The sequence below is a fragment of the Plutella xylostella genome, chromosome 7, assembly GCF_932276165.1.
Source record: "Plutella xylostella chromosome 7, ilPluXylo3.1, whole genome shotgun sequence".
Lineage (NCBI taxonomy): Eukaryota > Metazoa > Arthropoda > Insecta > Lepidoptera > Plutellidae > Plutella > Plutella xylostella.
Window position 1 is genome coordinate 1,569,679 of NC_063987.1, and position 19,837 is coordinate 1,589,515.

Sequence of the window (19,837 nt, forward strand, 5' to 3'; positions counted from 1 at the left end):
GTCCACAGGATTATCAGGTGTTCCAATCTCGTCCCCTATAAGTACATAACAGAGTAATTGTATCTTTTGTCCTCTAGCGCCGATCTTTTTTCCTCTTTTAATGAAAGCAGTTTAGTCCCGTTTCAATTTGGAAATGCAAAATTAGGTATAATAAAATTATACAGGTCTTCATTTAACCGCAGAATTTGCTTCGCTTTTATAACATGTCGTAAGCGGATTTGTGTTTTTTGTTATTAATGTGGGGTGTGTTCGTTTATTCCTATGTTCTATAATGACGTCTCGCCGTATTAAGTTAAATAATATAATCAAAGGCTTCCTTACTGTTTTATTCAATTTCATCATAGGTTGTCAAACGAGGGTCCGATCCGATTTTCACAAAGCAACGTAGTACTACGCCAAGTGAAATAAACGAAAGTGAAGATTTGTGTGAGTTTTCAACTATATAACCGTACCTGGAGGGTTAATCTATACTTGAGACCTTATTCTCAGTTAAATAAAGACACTACTACTATAAAGAAGGCTCATACCTCATACTACAATAATGACGAAATTGCGAATTGACAACTATCAAATAAATAGTTTCACCAACTCATAATACCCTCCATTTGAGACTGCACAACCCTTGAGCAACTAAACTATAAACAAAAGCGATACCTTCATAAAATTCGGCACATAACTTGCGGGGTCACTCTATATGACGAAAAACTAAGTTTCAGAGCGCTACTGCGCGAGCCACGACTCTCTCTCGTTGTATTAAACGTGTCGATCGCACGACAGCTCTCATACGTTCGTTTTTCGTCAATGTAGAGTAACCCTCTTGTAACCAACTGTAGTGCATCGACATCGTTAGAAGCACTTTTTATAGATATTAATAAAAAGTGCACTCGTAAACTTTATAGTCTAGGAGCTCCCGACCAGGAGCTGGCAATCCGAATGAGTGATATACTTGACTATTTTATTGTAAGGGATAATTTAAATGGTCGTTTTACTGTCAGGGGTAGCGTAACAATGCATGCGTTATGGCCGTATTAAAGAAAGTTACGTTGTTTTTACGTGGGCTCTCGAATATCGATAATAAACTTTTGTTTTCGATACAAAAATGCTGCGTAAAACAATGAATGGAGGTTTTTTGTAACGGTAGTGAGTTTAAAATAAAATCCTGTATCTTCAGAACTGTACATAATATAAATGATGGTAGTTACCAATATGTACCTACTTCATCGACTTAGTATATTGTTGGTCATTAATGTTAAAATATCTAACAAACATAATGTAGGTAGACTAAGTGCCAATTTCACCATTCTCTGTTAGAGCATAACTAGGGAGTAATGGTTAACTTTTGACACATCTGTCATGAATTTTATATGGAGATGACGTTTAATTTATAAATCAATCCCTGTCGGTTAGATAACCGAGAATGGTGAAATTGGCACTAAGTGCCAATTGGCAAAAGTTAACCATTAGGGGAGCGGGGGGCTAGTTGTAACAATTTTTGGTTTCTTGGCTATAAAAACTTACTTGTTCAGTATTCAGGAAATCTAGCAATACTATTCCAATTAACAACTAAGCATCTATCAATTTCAAAGAAAATTTTAATCAAAACTGTCAAGACTTTTTGTAAAAACGTGTTTGAAAAAAAAGTGGCGGGTGTTACAACTTACCCCGTGATTGGGGCTAGTTGTAACGAGCTGGGGGCAAATTGTAACATTAGGAATTGTAAAACAGTTTTACATTTTATAAAGATTCATTTGACATAAAAAGCCTTCAGACACTTAACAGGTTTAAAATGTTCAAGTAATCAAGCAATCCAAAGTAAATGCCAGAGCAAGTACTCTTGAAAACCAATATGGGTTTGACATAGCCGAATGATAAAGATATGTTACTCTTTTTCTTTTTTACATATCCATATAACGTAACATATCTATATACATGACATAAATTAAAAGTTTTTGCGGCTTTTCGTACACTGATTCTATTTTCTAAGACTTCAGCAGAGGCCAATTCGTAAACATCTTGACATTGGCTAGCACATGTAGATTTTCTTTTGTAGTGTCTCATTCTGAAAAAGAACTAACGAAGCTAAACGAAAAAGTATTCAAAATACTAAAAGAATAAATTTAAGTATGTCCGCAAAATTTCATAACAAATAAATACATAAGAGGTTACATGTTACAACTAGCCCCGTAAAACTGTTACAACATACCCCATAGGATAGTTTTTAAAAATAACATTTCTTAAAAATAAACCGCTTAATTATTATAAAATTAAAATTAATTATAATGTAACTAAACAAATTCTAAATGTATTTTTATTAAACAAAAACCGCTAAACAATATGAATTTTATGCTAGTCAATTTCTTATAAACAAAAAAAAGTCCGTTAGCTTGCTTTTTCGGAGCGCCTGCTCAACACTGCTTCCTGCGCCATCCGGCGGAATGCTGACCGCACTTAGATGATACATTGCGTATTAAGTAGTACATTGGATTGAAAATCAAATCAATATTCTTCTATTATGTAGCTAAAAAACGCTTGTTACTACTTGCCCCTGTTACAACTAGCCCCCCGCTCCCCTACTCCCTGGTTATGCTCTTCTTATCTAACAGAGAATGGTGAAATTGGCACTAACTCTTTCCGTAAATTAAGTAAGTAAGAAATTATGAGTTTAAAGTGTAAGTAACTTAACTTTACAACTACAGAATAAGCCCACCAACAAGCCAATAAAATTAGTTCACAAATCGATTGAGCTCTGTGATTGATCTTTGCGCGTTCGAATTTCAAACGAAATCCATTGCGGTTCTATTCTGTAACTTCAAAACAACAGTTGTTACTGGAGGGTTACTCTATACTGACGAAAACCGAACGAACGAGAGCTGTCGTGCAATCGGCACGTTTAATATTACGAGATAGAGTCGCAGGTAGTACAGCAACGCTCCGAAAATTCGGTTTTAAAGATAAAGATACGTTTATTTGACACATAGACAGCAACAACAACAAAAAGAAAAAATACAGATTTAAAGAAATACATATACAAAACAACAAGAACAAAAAAAAATAGAAGATGAGACAAAAACAAAAATACAGACAAAATACAAAACAATTACACAACGAACGGGTTGCTGTCTCGAGTGTCAAAACAGCACCAGCTCAGCATAAGCTGTGGACAGTAAGGATACAGCGCTGATTTTCAGCTGGCCCTTTTAAATGACCTCAGTCACGTACACGAGTTAGCTATGTACATACAAAAAAATAATAGTTTTCGTCACATAGATTGACCCGCCTATTCTGTAACTTCAAAACAATCGTTGTTATTGGAGCACTCTAATGTTTAGGCTATAAAGTACTAAAGCCCGTGACAGGCGGTGTAATTTACATATTGCGCTGTATTTCAGTTTCAGTCGGGTAATAAAGTGCCTATGTGGATACCTACGATACCTACTAAGCGAATTCACTTACAAGTTTGTTATATTATATTTGTTTTAGAATGACTAACAAGTTTAAATTATTATTATTATTGTCCTTGAACATTTACACTATTGCCAAAGTTGGTTTCAGAATATAAACTTTATTATTTCAAATTAAACTTTCTTTAATTTGAAATAATTAAAGAAATACCTTATTTGGCGTTGAATTATTTTTTAAAGCGATGTAAATCTATCCTTGTAGCACGCTGTATAATGTATCTTGTTTCAGTATATATTGTATAGGTAGTATTACTAGGTATAGGGTCATATATATTTATTTACTTAGTTTTAGGGTTAGGTATTATTTTTATTTAGGCACTTCACAATCATACTGATCTTTTTTTTCCGTTTTTGCACACCCGTACTTTTTATCTTTGTACCTCCTGCGGGTTGACTGGCAGAAAATGCTCTTAGCATTAAGTCCACCCTTTGTACTTTTATTTGTAATATTTGTGCAATAAAGAGTTAAATAAAATAAAATAATTACCTATTCATTTTTAAACTATATAACTCTAACTACACATATACGTCTAAAACTCTATCACCATCTCATCATCATCAGCACCTACTGAAACGAATGAGTAATAATGACCTTACAAACACATTTTAGTACCTTCAGCGTGCATCAATAAAACCTATCTGTCTAAATAGCAGTAAACTCCACACTCGGTGTAGCCAGCTGAAACAACAAGATTCCCACTCGAGGCAAAGATTTTAATGCCCGTAAAGTCAGACTGTGGTGCGCTCACCCTAGGGTGCGCTACACTTGTGCGATTATATTCTAATTCGGCGAACTTAACAAACTTTTTGTGTGTAAGGTGTGAGTGTGCAGTGCAATAGATAAACGTTTTATTTTTATAGTACTAGTTAAAAAAATTGCAATCAAGGTTGTAACCTTGATGTATACCTAGTTTTATTTACTGAAAATCCGTTTTGGGACTACAATTACACGTAAGTATCGACAAAAATACACACTTAATTCTGTATCACATACATGAAATGTTTCGTTATGATTACCTAAATGAACAAGATATATTTAATTTAGTAAACATTTTCTTTTTCGCAAAAACAATGTAAAAATTTACACACACAGGTACCGATCCTGCGAATCACAAAAAATACTATAGACTGTAGTCGATACGTAATTCGATAACAATTTGTATGACATCTTGATCAAAATTATAATTAGCGCCTCTATCGGTAACGTTAGAAACTAATAAAACGCGTACGAACTCCTGTGAACCGCACATTCGTGATTCGCATACAGGTACCGATCGTGTGTGTAGTGTAGTCTGGTGCGACCCTCATGTCTTTGAAACTTTGTTTCAGATATCTCGATGATTGATGTATCCTTTCAATGTTACTTAATTAAAACCGCGATAAGATAGGTACATTTATGAATCGAGTACTTATTGCAAATGTATTTAAATTAATTGCACCGTTAATGGAGACCTAAGCTCATCAAGTCATCAGTGATGTTATATTATTATTTAGCTTATTAATATTAGTCTTAATTAGTTATTTGGTTGTACCAGTTATTACGTGTATTGAATAAAGTTGTATTTTTACAAAACTCGTCCGCTATTCTATTTTGGAGTGGGAAAACCGATTCTTCCTGGGAGAGGTAGGTTATTTGGCTGAATGCCGACATTTGTAGTAGGTAAGTACTTACCTACTTATATTTCATAATCACTTAAACGAAATGTTAACATATTATTATTATTATGTTATTATATAAAATGACGTAGGTACTGTTACTATCATTTTCTTATGCAAAAACTAATTAACTATGTAAAAATAATTGCATGTGTCTGTGGCTCGGACGGTTAATAGGTTTTATTTATGAAATACTAGCTGTCCCCGCGCGCTTCGCTTCGCCTTAAAAAGTTTTCCCGTGGGAATTCCGGGATAAAAAGTACCCTATGTTCTTTCCCAGGGTCTAGACCGTATGTATACCAAATTTCATTTAAATCCGTTCAGTCGTTTTGGCGTGAAAGAGTAACAGACAGACAGACAGACAGACACAGTTACTTTCGCATTTATAATATTAGTTAGGATTTAGCTTTTTTTTTAGTAAAATCAGTACATAACAACGATACAATATGAAATAACATATCTTTTTTTAGAAACAATCTAAATGTATAAGGTATAACACCTTATGTACGATTGAAAAACAACACTTGGCAACAAATAATAAAGCATTAAGTAGCTTTTAACGTAAAATATTTAATCAATCATGCCACGCTAGGCTAGGACACATACAAATGAACTTTACATGACCTATATACGTTAATGTAGCTAATAGAAACTGCGCATGAGTATAAAACATGAATCTTTGTCCCATCCACAAATCAATCAATAGTGCATGAAAATATTACGCCTAATCCTTAATCACTTAATGTGACAAAGTTGCATGTGCAGTTATTGCGAAATTGAAAGACAATGGATGTTTTGAGTAATACGATTCAAATTAATGAATATTCATGATTAAAAGATAGTGTTTTGTTTTGATTAACGAAAACCATTGTTTTAGAGGGCAGCTTGTATTTCATTTTGTCAAAACATAGAATTTGTTGTGTAAGCTAATTATTGGTTCTTAGACTTTGACCTGTAATTCAACAAAAAAAAATACTTCATACTATTTATAGGTATGAGTAGGAAGGTAGGTACTACATACTCCATATTGCTTATAATTCAGTAAATTTTTGCTATAATACTGATGTATTCGCATGCAATAATAATAAATAAAAAAGAAACATAAAAAATGCTCGAGATCCGTCTTAAATCCGGCTACCCTCAACAACAAATCCATCCAATAAAGCATAGCAATATAAATCCTCTTCAGCACCCCCTGCTTGCACTTTTGTGGGGCAATTAATTTGGTACTAAATACTAAAATACTTTATTGAGAATAGTCCGCTCCAGCATGCAGCAAAAATCAATGTAAAGAGGGCTAAGTCAGTGTGGAAAGGATTTTGTAAAAATGTATCAATTTTCAATTCGTTTGTCGGGTTAAAAAAGACGTTGTTAAGCGTAATAATTCTATTGTTTTTTTGGTTACATAGTTTTTTCTATTCTATTTTACAGAGAGGTAAAAGCATATTTTTTATATACATATAATTTTGTCGGATGTGTTCTTACCTAAAAAAAGCTTACTGGATTGGATAAGGTTAACCTTAACTAAAGGTTTTCGTAATAGGTGCATTAATTTATTATTTATGATTTGATACATGTATTACTACTTGCTCCACCTCCAACGACTATACTGTTGACGTCCAACTTCTAGCAAAATTCCAAGAAACTTTAACAGATACATTAGTCGTATTTCCGACAAACAATATTTAATATTACGCAATCCAACACTTACTGCGGTCCTTTTTGATCGACTGAAATAATAGTATCTAAAATAGAGTACGGCACCCTATTCTGACAATGTTTATTCCTGTGATTGAAAGAAAGAAAGAAAGAAAGAAAGAAACATTTATTTGACACACTGAACAATAAAAAACAGCAACAAAAAGAAAAAGAATACTACAAAAATTTATATGAAAAAAAAAACAGAAAATAATACAAACAAACACGGTTGCTGCGGTGATTGTTATATAGAGGGTGATATTTTATCAGTATCCTTTCATTTGACATGTCAATGTTCATCTTGACGCATCCTGTGACAAACACTAAGTGCCACTTTCTCTATTGTCGGTTATCTAACCGGGATTGATTAATAAATTAAACGTACATTTTGATCCAGTTGATTTGACTAATACTAAATTGACTCTGAAAATGCTGTTTTGTTTTGGTTGCAGATCGGCGTAAACGAAGTCGTCCTTGGTAAGTTATTGCAGTTACACAGACCGTTGGAATCACCAGAATAAGGCAATTAGCCGTGTGGTGAGTGGCAACGTGCCAAGTCGCGCGTGCGCCGCTCGTGGGTTACTCTACCTTAACAAAAACAGACCAACGAGAGAGCTCATGGACGAGAGAGCATGAGAACTCATCGGTAACTTTAATGTAACTAGAAGAAGTCGTGGTTAGTGCAGAAATGCTACGAGTATGAAACAATGTTTTGCCTAAGGTAGAGCGACCCTACTGCGATTGTGTGAGACGTTTGTTTACATTTTACTATATCTTGTGCTGCGCAAGATTGACTGTTTTGGTTCTCAGTGTGGAGGTACATAGTGATTGTTGGTATAATTTTGTGCAATACGGTTTTACGCTTTTTATGTAGCCAGGTAGTTAAGGAAGTTTGAATTGGGTAGAGGTTTTCCAGGAAGATTCATTTTAATTTCAAGTTAGTATTTTTACTCATCCAACCAATATCAAATACTAGGCTATGTAGATGTGGAAGGTTAACAGAACATAAAAATAAATAACAAAAGCCTCTTCCACACCAAAAAGCTTACCCAATCCAACATTTGACACAGGAACTAACTTTTATTAAACGTAAAAACGATACAGATCCTATTGGAAAGATTTAAATGCGTCTCCGTCAGCACTTTTTACTTTACGTCGGGCCATTATCAACATAATTGCTTAGTATTACATTTTTAGAAGCGTTTACTGCTTTCATTACATTTGCAGCAATAAATAGTATTAAGTAGTGATTTACAAGCTATGATTTTTGTCTATTGCTGTTTATATTTAATCTTCTAGGATTATAAAAGCGGTGTTCCTCAAGGGCCTTCACTAAGACCACATTTATTTAATATACATATACATTTTTAAATATGTATAGTAATGCTCATACTCTAATTTAAAGCAAGAATATTGTCGTTTCAGAGACATAACCCAGAATAATGTTGTTAGTAAAACAGTCCATCACAGTTCATCGACTGAGTACGAGGATGATTCATTGGCAGACAAAGGAAGGCAAAACACGTGTCACTTTTTAGATAAATATTTTTACTACATTTGTGCTTTACTATAATTATTTGGAATACGACGAAGTTCTTTAATTGCATGCGGTTTTGGATTTGTATGATTTTATTTAATTATTATTCGGTTTTCATAGTTAGTTATGTTGAGTTTGGTGAATCGAATTCTCGGAAAACTTAGCTTTGATACTTGGCCGCATGTGCTAACGACATTATTTAGGTTGTTACAAAAGTGTTATAGTAAGCCAAAAGGTGTGACTCCATCGACCGGTGGCGACCATCCTGTCTGACGGGATGACTATTTACTGGCTGGTGGTGATGCTATAAAAATATTTTTTTTCATCATCTTCGTTGGTTCATGACTTCTTTGACTCTGTATTGACATTCCAGTTTAACTTTCTACCTCATAGCGAACCAACCCAGGTCCAGCTACCGTACCCACCACGGATACATTAGCTATAAACAATCCATAAGCAGAAGATAAGCAGCGTCGCTCGGTGGTTGCCTATCAAACTTCTGTCAGACCTATACAAGTTACGTCAGATTTGACAAGCAAGCGACGCCGTTCATGGACTGTTAATTGCTAATGTGTCGGTGCTGGTAGCCCCGCAGCTCAAGTGTTTGTCACTAACACGCTATAAGAATAAGAAGATGATTCTCACCTCATCAGTGTCACTGATAGGAATGCCGGCGTCATCATCCTCCCTCGTCCCACCCTTGTCCCGCCAGTGCTTCTCGCTGGTGACGGCGAAGGTGAACCGGCGCTCGCGGCGCGGACTCAGCAGCACCCCTGCCGGCGTGCGGGGGTTGCCGAATCTGTGGATAAATTATTGGGTTACCTACTGCCTGTTTCAATGCTCTATCTATGGATAGCTGACAGTTACTTTCATAGGATTTTGACAGAATGTTACTTTTTATGTGTCAAAGTTGGCTATCGATCTCAATCGATAGATAGAGTATTTAAACTGGCAGTTAGTGAATGATGGATGGATGGATGGTGGATTTTCTCAAGGGAGGTGCAGACCCAATGTACTGAGTTACATAGTTGTACTATGTATTAAACTTAACAATTGTTCTTTTGTGGTGCAATCACAACAGTAGGTACTACTGTTTTTTTTTTGCAGTCACATTATCAAAATTTTGATAGCTAAAAAATCTGTAGATGTCAAGTTTACATAGCCATCCACTTTTCGCTGTACAATACAGTATGTACCACGACTGCAAGTTAAATAAGTTATTGGATTCAAGTAAGTACCGAAATACCTCCTGAAAATCCTGCAAAAGTGCGTAACAATAAAAATATAAACCAACAAACCTGCTCCCAAAAATCTCCATGGTCCGTGTGGAAAACAGATCGTTGCCGTTATCGAACCTGGGACTGACGAACACATCGTCTTCTAGGTCTTCCGAGTCTATGTTGAGCAGCGCTGGTGGAGGGAAGACCACGGACCCTGGCCTTCTAGGAGGAGGTACTTCTGGTAGACCGGAGAATGTTGGCCTTTCTATGTCGGAGTCTGAGAATGGACGGTCTGAAAATGAGGAAATATAATCGATTAGTTTATTTGAAAATGAAAAAAGTGTCTTTGTTTTGCTGCAGCAAAACAGTGAGGGTAAAAAATTGGGTCTGTTACGCATCATCTTTAGATTCTCCTAAATGAATCACTTTAACCTTATTTGGATGTTATAAAAGAAATATTGACTTAACTTTATGGGTTCATAAAATGCATGCCCTATTTAGTTATTGACAGTGAAAACGTATACATAAACAATATTTTGAAACACTGACCGCAAACCGCTAAGAATAACACCCAGTTTACAACCTTTTTAATCTATCTAACAACATAAACTTGACCATTCTGAGCAAAACTCGCACGCGCATCTTTAGCGTAGGCGAAATTACAACTGCTTATGCCAGTAACAGTCATAACACCAACACCGTCTTACTTTACCTCTTTGCACCTTACATTAAGGTTGAAATTTGAGTCTTCATTACCAATTTCAAATTGTTCATCCAGCACTGTATTCTCAACTTCTTTCGTAGCAATTAAGTTCGAAACTCGACTGCAACTTTGGTTTTAGTAAGTGGAGTTAGGGCCTAAAGTGCGGATAATAAAGATGGTGATTTATCTCCACAGATTAGAGGTGGGACACGTGCCGCTAGTCTATTGTTCTGTGAACTATTGTTTTTATGTTTATGAGGTATAGAGAGGTCAGCGAGATAGAGAAATGGGGACAGCGGCTTTTCACCTCTTTCGATGTTGCTGTTCCTTTAATTAGATACTTGCCATGGAAACAGGATGTGACAAATAAAAAATAAAACACAAAATCTCTTTACCTACTGATACATAATGCATTGAAATCAGTACCTAAAAAATCTGATATGAAATAATCATAAAGCGGAAATTAAAATCGTGATACTGAAAAGATGATTTTGTAAAACTCAGATTTATTTTGCTTAACGTTATTATTATGCACGACTTATAATTTATTATAAGAAGATTTCAGGACAATTATTCCCGTTCCGAACCTACCAACCTATGTAGGATCCTAGATGAGCCTAGCATCATGATTTAAAAAAAACAGATTTATTTTTAACCTTTTTTATTCGATTATGGAGATATGCGTGCTATGGAGAGAGCTATGCTTGGGGTTTTTCTGATGGATCGTATCAGAAATGAGGTTATCCGTCAGAGGACTAAGGTTACCGACATAGCTGTCAAAATATGCAAGCTGAAGTGGCAGTGGGCTGGTCATATCTGCCGAAGAACCGATAACCGTTGGGGTAGACGAGTTCTCGAGTGGAGACCACGAACAGGCAAACGCAGCGTGGGACGCCCTCCTGCCCGCTGGACTGACGACCTTAGGCGGGTGGCGGGTAGTGGTTGGATGAGGAAGGCCGAGGACCGAGTGTTGTGGCGCTCCTTGGGAGAGGCCTATGTCCAGCAGTGGATGACTATTGGCTGATGATGATTCGATTGCGAGGATTATGTAGTATCTTTAAGGTTTTTATGCGTTAATTATTACCGATAATCTATAATTCAATAAATAAATAAAAAAATAACCTATTTCACGGATTTCAAATATTTTTCAAATAAAATTAATTTATGTTTGTGTCAGGATATGATTACGATAAGACCGTTACTAAACATTATAATATAAACCCCAGTGTTGCAATTACATACACTATCAGATGAGTAGAGCCTCCTCGAGCTAAGCTGTAGTAATTACAGAAGCGCCTGTCTTATGCATCCTTGGAGAAAAAACACTAAGCGCATTGTGTTATGGGTTCCGTTGGAAAATTTTAGATTGTTTTTGAAAATTTTATGTTTCTTTTTTGGTATTAAAACGTCTCCAAACTTAATCCTATCTTTTAAGAGAAAATAATATCTTAGCTTGTGATTTCAGTGTACGGCTACGGTGAGTTAAGGCTTGTACGGGACAGGGAGCTTTATAGATGTGTTTACAGACCTCTATTTATTCTATTCTATTCTGAGAGGGGGCGAAGTTTCCTTACGTGACGGAACCTTTGTACATATCCCCTTGATATCATATCGCTCAGCCAGCCTTGCTCCCGTTGTACAGTACAGTTTACAGACCTCAAAAATACTCTATAGAAAACTAAGTTGGTCCAAAGTCTGACATTTAAGTCCAACCAAAGCAAGGACTATAATAAACTAGCTGTTCCCGCGCGCTTCGCTTCGCCAAAGTTTTCCCGTGGGAATTCCGGGATAAAAAGTAACCTATGTTCTTTCCCAGGGTCTATACCATATGTATACCAAATTACATTCAAATCCGTTCAGTAGTTTTGGCGTGAAAGAGTAACAGACAGACAGACAGACACAGTTACTTTCGCATTTATAATATTAGTTAGGATATAGCATTGAAAGTGCCGTTTACAATGTTTTGTTACGGGTCACTAATAAGAGGCTTGTGCGTGTTGAGTGTGCAGTGCTTTGCTGAGGTTTGAAAGAATATTGTGGATACTCTTACTAAAAGCTCACCATAATATGTTATTTTTGTTATACAAATGTTAGATATAAGCATTTCCGTTATAACTGTAGAAATGTTTGTTACTGGTGGATGATCATTTCAACTCCTTAATAGGTAACGTCTATACATTTTGTTCTATTTGGTTATTTAGTTTTGAATCAACAGTTCGTATTGAATTACGTGTTCTATAAGTTTTTGTATATTTAGGTTTCTGTTACCGAAAAAAAAACATGTTTTTGCTATTATTTCAACCTTATGCACATCCATACTATTCTAAACTTTGCGTTGCAGCGGAGCACTTATAAAAATGAGATGCAGATATCTTCGGTCTCTCTCTCCTGGTGGCAGCCGGTCGGTGCACGTGTATCGTGACAGACCGACAAACTTACTTCCAGACTTATCCGTTATATTATTACCCTCTAGTGCCTTGTGATAGAGTTTACAACTGCCCACTCTGTTGGCAAATGGAACTTTGTCGAAATGAAACGGGTTTTGTCCACGGACAAGACATTATTAATTTGTACTTCTTTATACACTTTGTATTCACTCTTCAGGCCTCCTGTCTGCCTGGTACTTGGTATCGATTTCACTGATAACAAATTGTTTTTTTTTGTTCATTTGTATTTTTAGGACGGGAAAGTTCGATAGATTTTTGACAGCTGAACAAATAACTACCGTCCGTCCTACATTCGGTGATTCAAAATTTGAAACAATCTTTATTGTTTCATCTAATTTTTGTAGTAAGATATAAATGTGATGGTGCCTACAATAAATTATTTATTTATAGAATTAAAGTATATACATACAATGAAAATAACCAAAATAGTAGTAGGTACTACACAACTGGGAAATCTAAGTATCTATTGGTATACCTAAGATCTCGTGGCAATTTGTGAATTTAATACCATGCAGATCTATCTCGATTGGCAAATCCAAATCATAAATAAGCTCCAATATTTTATGATATTTATCATAATCCAGAATAATATTTTACACTTAAATGTATTTCCTTAGGTTACAGACCTGATTTCATCACCTAGCATCGGTCGACTTACGGTACCTTAATTCGATAATACACACGCAATTTGAGTACTAATGATAGATAAGAGTTTACTTGGAAAAGGACTTACTGACGTAAATGCTAGACTTGTGAAAGTCTCAGTAGTAATTTTAGTGATTTTCATTATTTTGCGTGTTTGAACGTTGACCATGTCAGGGCTGATTCCAACTAGTTCTGCGGTGGTTGTAATGATTGTAAAAATGGGTTTATTGCTATGAAGGAGGACTAGCAGCATATACATCAGTTACCATACCTTATTGAATAACATTTGGGATACACGGTCGTATTTATAACGTAACTTTCACAGTCTCAGCATATAATGTACACACAACTCTTCATAATCCTCATTTTAGTTGTAAAGTGCTTTTTTTGTATAGGTATACCATATTGTGTTTTTAAGTGAGCAAACGTTTAATCTATCTAAAATATTTGACAATATACTCTGAAATTATGTAAAATACCGATGTGATAATTGTAATGAACCACTGCCATTCTCAAAATGACTACAAGAGCACAAAAGGAATAAGGCAATAACATGTCTAAGTATCTTCCAGAGCTTCTTTCTAACGCCTGCTTCACTCACCCCAAGCGTAGCTCTGCTAAGAACTTAATCCCATCTCCAATTTACCACAAACTAGTTTAACGGAACCCGTTGCATCACTTGCTTCAATAATTACGGTCATCCACTGACGGACAGACACACCAGTTGCAGCCAGCGACAAATTATAAGACCAACAGATTGAATGTTGCAATAATTTGTAACAATTAGAAGATTTATAAGCAGGTTTTCCGAGAAAAAGCGGAATTATAGATGCCTGAAGAAATATCGTGACAAGTTGATGATGATCGTAAGGTGTCGTTTGTGAAGGAATGTGAAGATGTGAGTCTACTTATAAATGCTAATTACAATAGGGATGATGCACTATAAGCTATAATAATACAATACACAAGAATTATAACACAGTATGTAATTAATTGTAAAAATATTTTCAACTAAAACGACGACAACATTAATTGAGGAGACATCTCTATTGAGGACCATGAGAACAATTTTAGGTAACCGAAATATTGAAACTAGTTTAAACTGTGATCACGATTCTTCAATCGATTAATCATGCACTCGAGATGATGTAAAACGGACATTTTGTGTAAAGTCATTGAGTTTAAGTCCTGTGGGATGGAATAATCATGTTAAGAAAGGACTGTTGATATGGTCATTGTGACAACTCATCTAATCTTTTATTAGGGGCATTTTGTTATAAATGATTTGAGTCACTGAAGTGGGAAAGAGGTTTGACATTCAATGTATATCTTGTTTTATGGGAATGAAACTATAATGATGAATACTCTGTAGCTTTTCTATGTAAGAACCCAATTAATGTAAGTATTAGTTATTAATACACAAGACCACATAAAATTAGTATGTAGATATTTTATCAGGCAGTATCTAAGTTATTGAGTTACCTAATACATATTTTGTTTACAATCATAATAAAGTTAAATTAATGTTTCTGCTAGAATATTACTAAGCACTGCTGCAAACGTTTAATGATCCACCGAACCTATGATTTATTACAACTATAAATCTGTGAATCCAATATACAGACATTTGTTTCGTGAAAGTTTATGTTCTGTGTGAATTTAATTTTATTGCGTTTTTTTAATTTAAATGTTTTTTTTAACCACGAGCGCTTATAAAATTATCGTGGTCAATATTTTGAACTCTTTTTTAAAAGTAGACTCATCGCATAGAAACATAATGATCATAGAAACATTTTAAATGGTTTTTATATAATTTAGTGCTATTATAAATAATTGTTCGCTCTGCTCGTATTGAGATATATTTAATCATGTATACCCATGAGAGTAATATATTAAACGCTATTAAAACTATGAAAACCCAACAATTATTCTCCTTTGCCTTCAATCAAATCTATCGGAGTAACCATAACAGTCTTTGGATAACGTTTTTGGTAGGTTTGACTTATTTATAGCTTTTAAACTACTATTGTAGTGTATAATTTTGTATCAAACATTTATTAATCTTTTAACATTTTTAAAATCGTGATTTATGATTCATTCAAAAATTACTACTATCCTAGCTCAAAGATGTTTTATAATTTTTTGTTCGTCTAATTTACATCCACGACTGATTTTACAATTTTACAATTCATAATAATTAACCGGAGTGATTTGCCCGATACGGTTTATTTGAGGGCATTTTTTCGTGTGTAGTTTTTTACCTCCATAATACCTATATTTTTCTCAATGATATACCTAATAGCGATTTTAATGAAAACATCATGCATTCATAGGTAAGATAATTTAAAAAAACACAGCCCATTAAAGACAGAAAAATAAAAGTAGTAATAGTTAAGAATTTACTGTGTATAATGTTTTATTAGGCTCTTATGTAAGTCTGGAGGTTAATTGCCATTATCTCCACGATTGGTAGGCAGATTGAAGATATAACGCAACACAAACGTCCAAGATCCCAAAGAAAATAGGCACCTATCTGTTGTAAAACAAATATCTGAACCGGTGGGTATGGAACCCGGGACTCTCTCCACAGCAGCCAGAGTTACTAAGTACTAACCAACGCGCCATCCGGTTATCATCATCATCATCATCATGTTACAAGGTTGTTTCTACATTATTACATAAAGTACCATGTATATAAAACCCTGTGTTTATTTCTGTACCATCAAATGCGTCGGCATTGTATGCAAATTTGAGTCAAACCTCAAACTTATTAATTAATGTGGTTTCATATGCTATGAATAGTAATAAGAATCTTTATGAGTGAAATAAGTAATGGGTTAGTCAGTGCAACTGTGTGTGCTTGTATCAATGATATTTTAATACCAACCAGATGGAGTATCAGTGTAATAAATAAATAAATAAATATGTGGGGACATCTCACACACGGCCATCCGACCCCAAGCTAGGCAGAACCTGTGTTATGGGTGTCGGACAGCTGATATATCTACACAAATACATAGATAGATAGATACTAAATATAAATGTCAACGCCCAAGACCCGAGTACAAATATCTGTCTTTAAACAAATATCTGCCTCAGCCGGGAATCGAACCCGGGACCTTCGGCATAGCAGTCAGGGTCACTAACCACTACGCCATTCGGTCGACTAGAAGATTTGTGACTTTATTAATTTGAACAGTGGTTGTTAGGTTGAAAATGCGGACAGTTTTTTGCTTTGCTTTTGTATGTAACACATGATCAACCTAGTTCGTATATTTAATCGTTAATCTAAAGCTAGAGTACCTACTAGTTGTTATCATAAATTTTAGTAAGTACCTAACAACATCATGGAGTGAAAAATTACATAACAATATTGCTAATGAGAAATAACAACTTAAAAGAGTTAGATTTGTCTATTCTAATTTGAAAGTGTAATATCCTGTAACTGTATTAACTATTTCGTTTAAAATTTAATGTTTGTCTTTAAAGCATGTGCCAAGACTGCCAAGGCAACAAAAAAAGAAATTAATCATTGCCACAAAAACATTTGTAAAATTGTTTTTGAAAAAATGTATTTTTAGAAGCAAAACCAGTAGCAGCTTCAATTTTAAAGACTTTTTGAAAATGCCACTGGGCACGTGTCATTTACTAAAACAAAAGGACAAATATAGACAGTGACCAAATTAATACGTAACTATTGTTACCAAATAACAAAAACGGCAGTTAAAAATACATATACTACTCCTTTTTGAAAAGAACCTTCAAGTAATAAGTTAACAAAAAGTTGCTACCGGACTACGCTTTCTTTTAGATGGTAATAATGCCTCAACTATTGTTATAAAAAATATCTTTCAAGAGTATTTTAGACTTTAAGCTGTTGAGTTAAGCTTTAAGATACCAGCTGGCTATGATTGATGTAAGAGGTTGCTTGGTAGGCTTCGAAGGCTTTGTTGTTAATTCATTTTAAAATATTGGTTTTTGTCACTTAACCTGCACAGTGCATCTGTCATTGTCATTAAAGGTTAACTTGAGTAAAATAAAGAAGCTTTCAATGTTTTAATGCCTTAAATACTAACAAGTAGGTCTCTTGGAGGAACCTTTCTTTCGCAAATTTCAAGTAGAAATGGTAAAAGTACGTTACTTTAGGAAATATTTTGTTTTGTTTTTCATCGTCTAAGAAACTCTATCTTCTGTGTTTTATAAAGTAAAAATATTAAGTCTTCACAAATAAAATGTTCCCAAAGTTACAAAAGGGCACAAATAAACCTGTATTCCTAAAATAGCAATTTGTGGCTGACCACGTAGCGTCAGCAAATTCGGCAGCCGAATATTTTTTACCACCACCGTCATTATTATGGAGGGCCCCTATTCCGTAAAACCGAAAGATGGTAAAGGGGGTTATTGTGTTTCTTTTACGATCAGCATTAAATTCAAAAGCGAGTCTATGTCATGATTTGTGACGTCTGGCGATCGAGATACGGTGTAGGCGTTGGCCCGGCTACCGTATTCAACTAGGGATGGGACAGTGTAGAAAGTGTCGATGTTCAAAATTTAAATGATAATGTTATTATTAATAATACAATACAATATAGTCGTAGTGGTGTAACGGATAAAGTTTCGGCTCTCATTCGTAAGGAAGTGGGTTTGAATACTGCCATGTACCAATGAATACCTACGTACTTTAGAAATAAGGAAGCCGTTTAAAAACAGAAATAGAAGAAAAAAACAAAGTCTTGCTACTCAACCTTAAAAAGTTGTGAGATCCTCGCCGATTTTATTTATTTAGTCTCTACTTATGGGTTCTCATAGCCTAAATTATAATTGAATTCCTTAACCTAACAATGTATTACAGAGACTTAAATGTCTTAGATAAATAGATTTACTTGACAGAATGAAGGTGCTGTACACACTATGGATTTTATGCTGTACCCTTAGTATAGGCATTATTTTTTTTTATGCATGTCTACATAATAACAATGAACAGTTATCGACACAATCACGATCACTACTCTAACACTCAAACAAGGTACAACACTCAAGCCGATTCAAAAAGAGTCTGTTAAAAAACCAGATAATAATTTATTTTTCGAGATACAAGTAGGTACTATATCGTGGCATAAATTAAAGGGTTTATTATTTTCTCCTTTTCTCGCGCACGTCACGTGTTTTGAATGTTCCCAGTCGTATGGACGCTGTGCCTGTATGGTTAGCAAAAAAAATTATATGTTTTGAATGTGGTGATTACATTTTTACTGTTGAATCGTGGTGTGATTATTCACATACGTAATTAAATTAAGATTTAATTGTATTACACTACTTTTTTGAACAATGTCAACTTTAACATTGCAATACAACAATGCGTAATAATATATGTTGTGTCTTTTTATGAATAAACTAAAATTGTGTTGTATTGAGACATAAAATATTCTATAATGGATTGAACCAGTAAAAAGCGATGCGAAGGAAGCGCGATCAAGCAAAGTATTTGGTTTTGTGTGAATGAAAGTTTTAAAAAAGAAATTTATAAATGGGTGCCATACTTATTTGACATTATCTGTCAAACATGTGCGCCAACTGTACCTTACAATTTACCGATTATTACCATTCGGCTTCGTTGTAAACCCTTGGCCACTGGCATTACGCGTTGTCTTTGTGTGTGTGAGCGAAGTTATAATATATTTTGGTTGGCTGAGTTAGCAATACAAGACAAATTTGTTATTTTTATAATAATAATATTATGGAACAGCAAAATTTTTGGACAAAAAGAAACGTTTTTCTAAATGAGAGAAATTGGTGCCAGCCATCAGATTTAACATTACCTATTATCCAAAGAAAACAAATCGAAAATTGGTTGAGCCGGTTGGGGGATACGCTACTACAGACAGATACACCAACATGTCAAACTTATAACACCCCTCTTTATTGTCGAGGGTTAAAAACACAAGCTTACACACAAACAACTCAGCACACATTGAAATGACGTAATAACAGTGATACCGGTACTGTGGCAACCTCTATTGTGTTATTATGATGCACTTATGGTATAATGCGCCACAGATCATCTCGAAAGTGTAGGCACTGTTATATTTTGGTTAGACATCATTCAAAAGAAACCCACAGCAGAAAATTTTATTTGCTGCGGTTGTTGAGTAACTCAATAAATAATTATTAAAAGACGATGTTTTAAAATGGTTTGTTTTTGTTACTTTAGTTCAAACTACTTAATGATACTCTGCAGTTTAAAACTAAGAGTGAAATTTTGAATTTTTACTTGTTCATTAACAATGAAGTAATCAATTTTAGTTTGAAAGTTCAGCTCCTTTCAAAATGCATGCAATAATGCAAAATATAATAAGTAACATTAATAATCGAGTATAAAATTTTTCTATACGCAATGTTGTTTCAAGATGCGCAAACGCAGACCCTTGTGTTAAAACAACAACAAAAAACCCAATTAAACTTACTCTAAA

At 34.6% G+C, this 19,837-nt stretch overlaps 1 protein-coding gene across 1 annotated transcript in view; it reads right to left on the bottom strand.

The window, feature by feature from the left end:
- The window catches only part of LOC105380068, an 89,954-nt gene that overhangs the window by 14,059 nt on the left and 56,058 nt on the right, over positions 1-19,837 (bottom strand). The window contains exons 2-3 of the mRNA XM_038106575.2: positions 9,651-9,864; positions 8,998-9,151 (exon numbers count right to left, since the gene is read on the bottom strand). Coding sequence (XP_037962503.2) covers positions 8,998-9,151; positions 9,651-9,864 — 368 coding nt within the window. The remainder of the gene's footprint in view (positions 1-8,997; positions 9,152-9,650; positions 9,865-19,837) is intronic.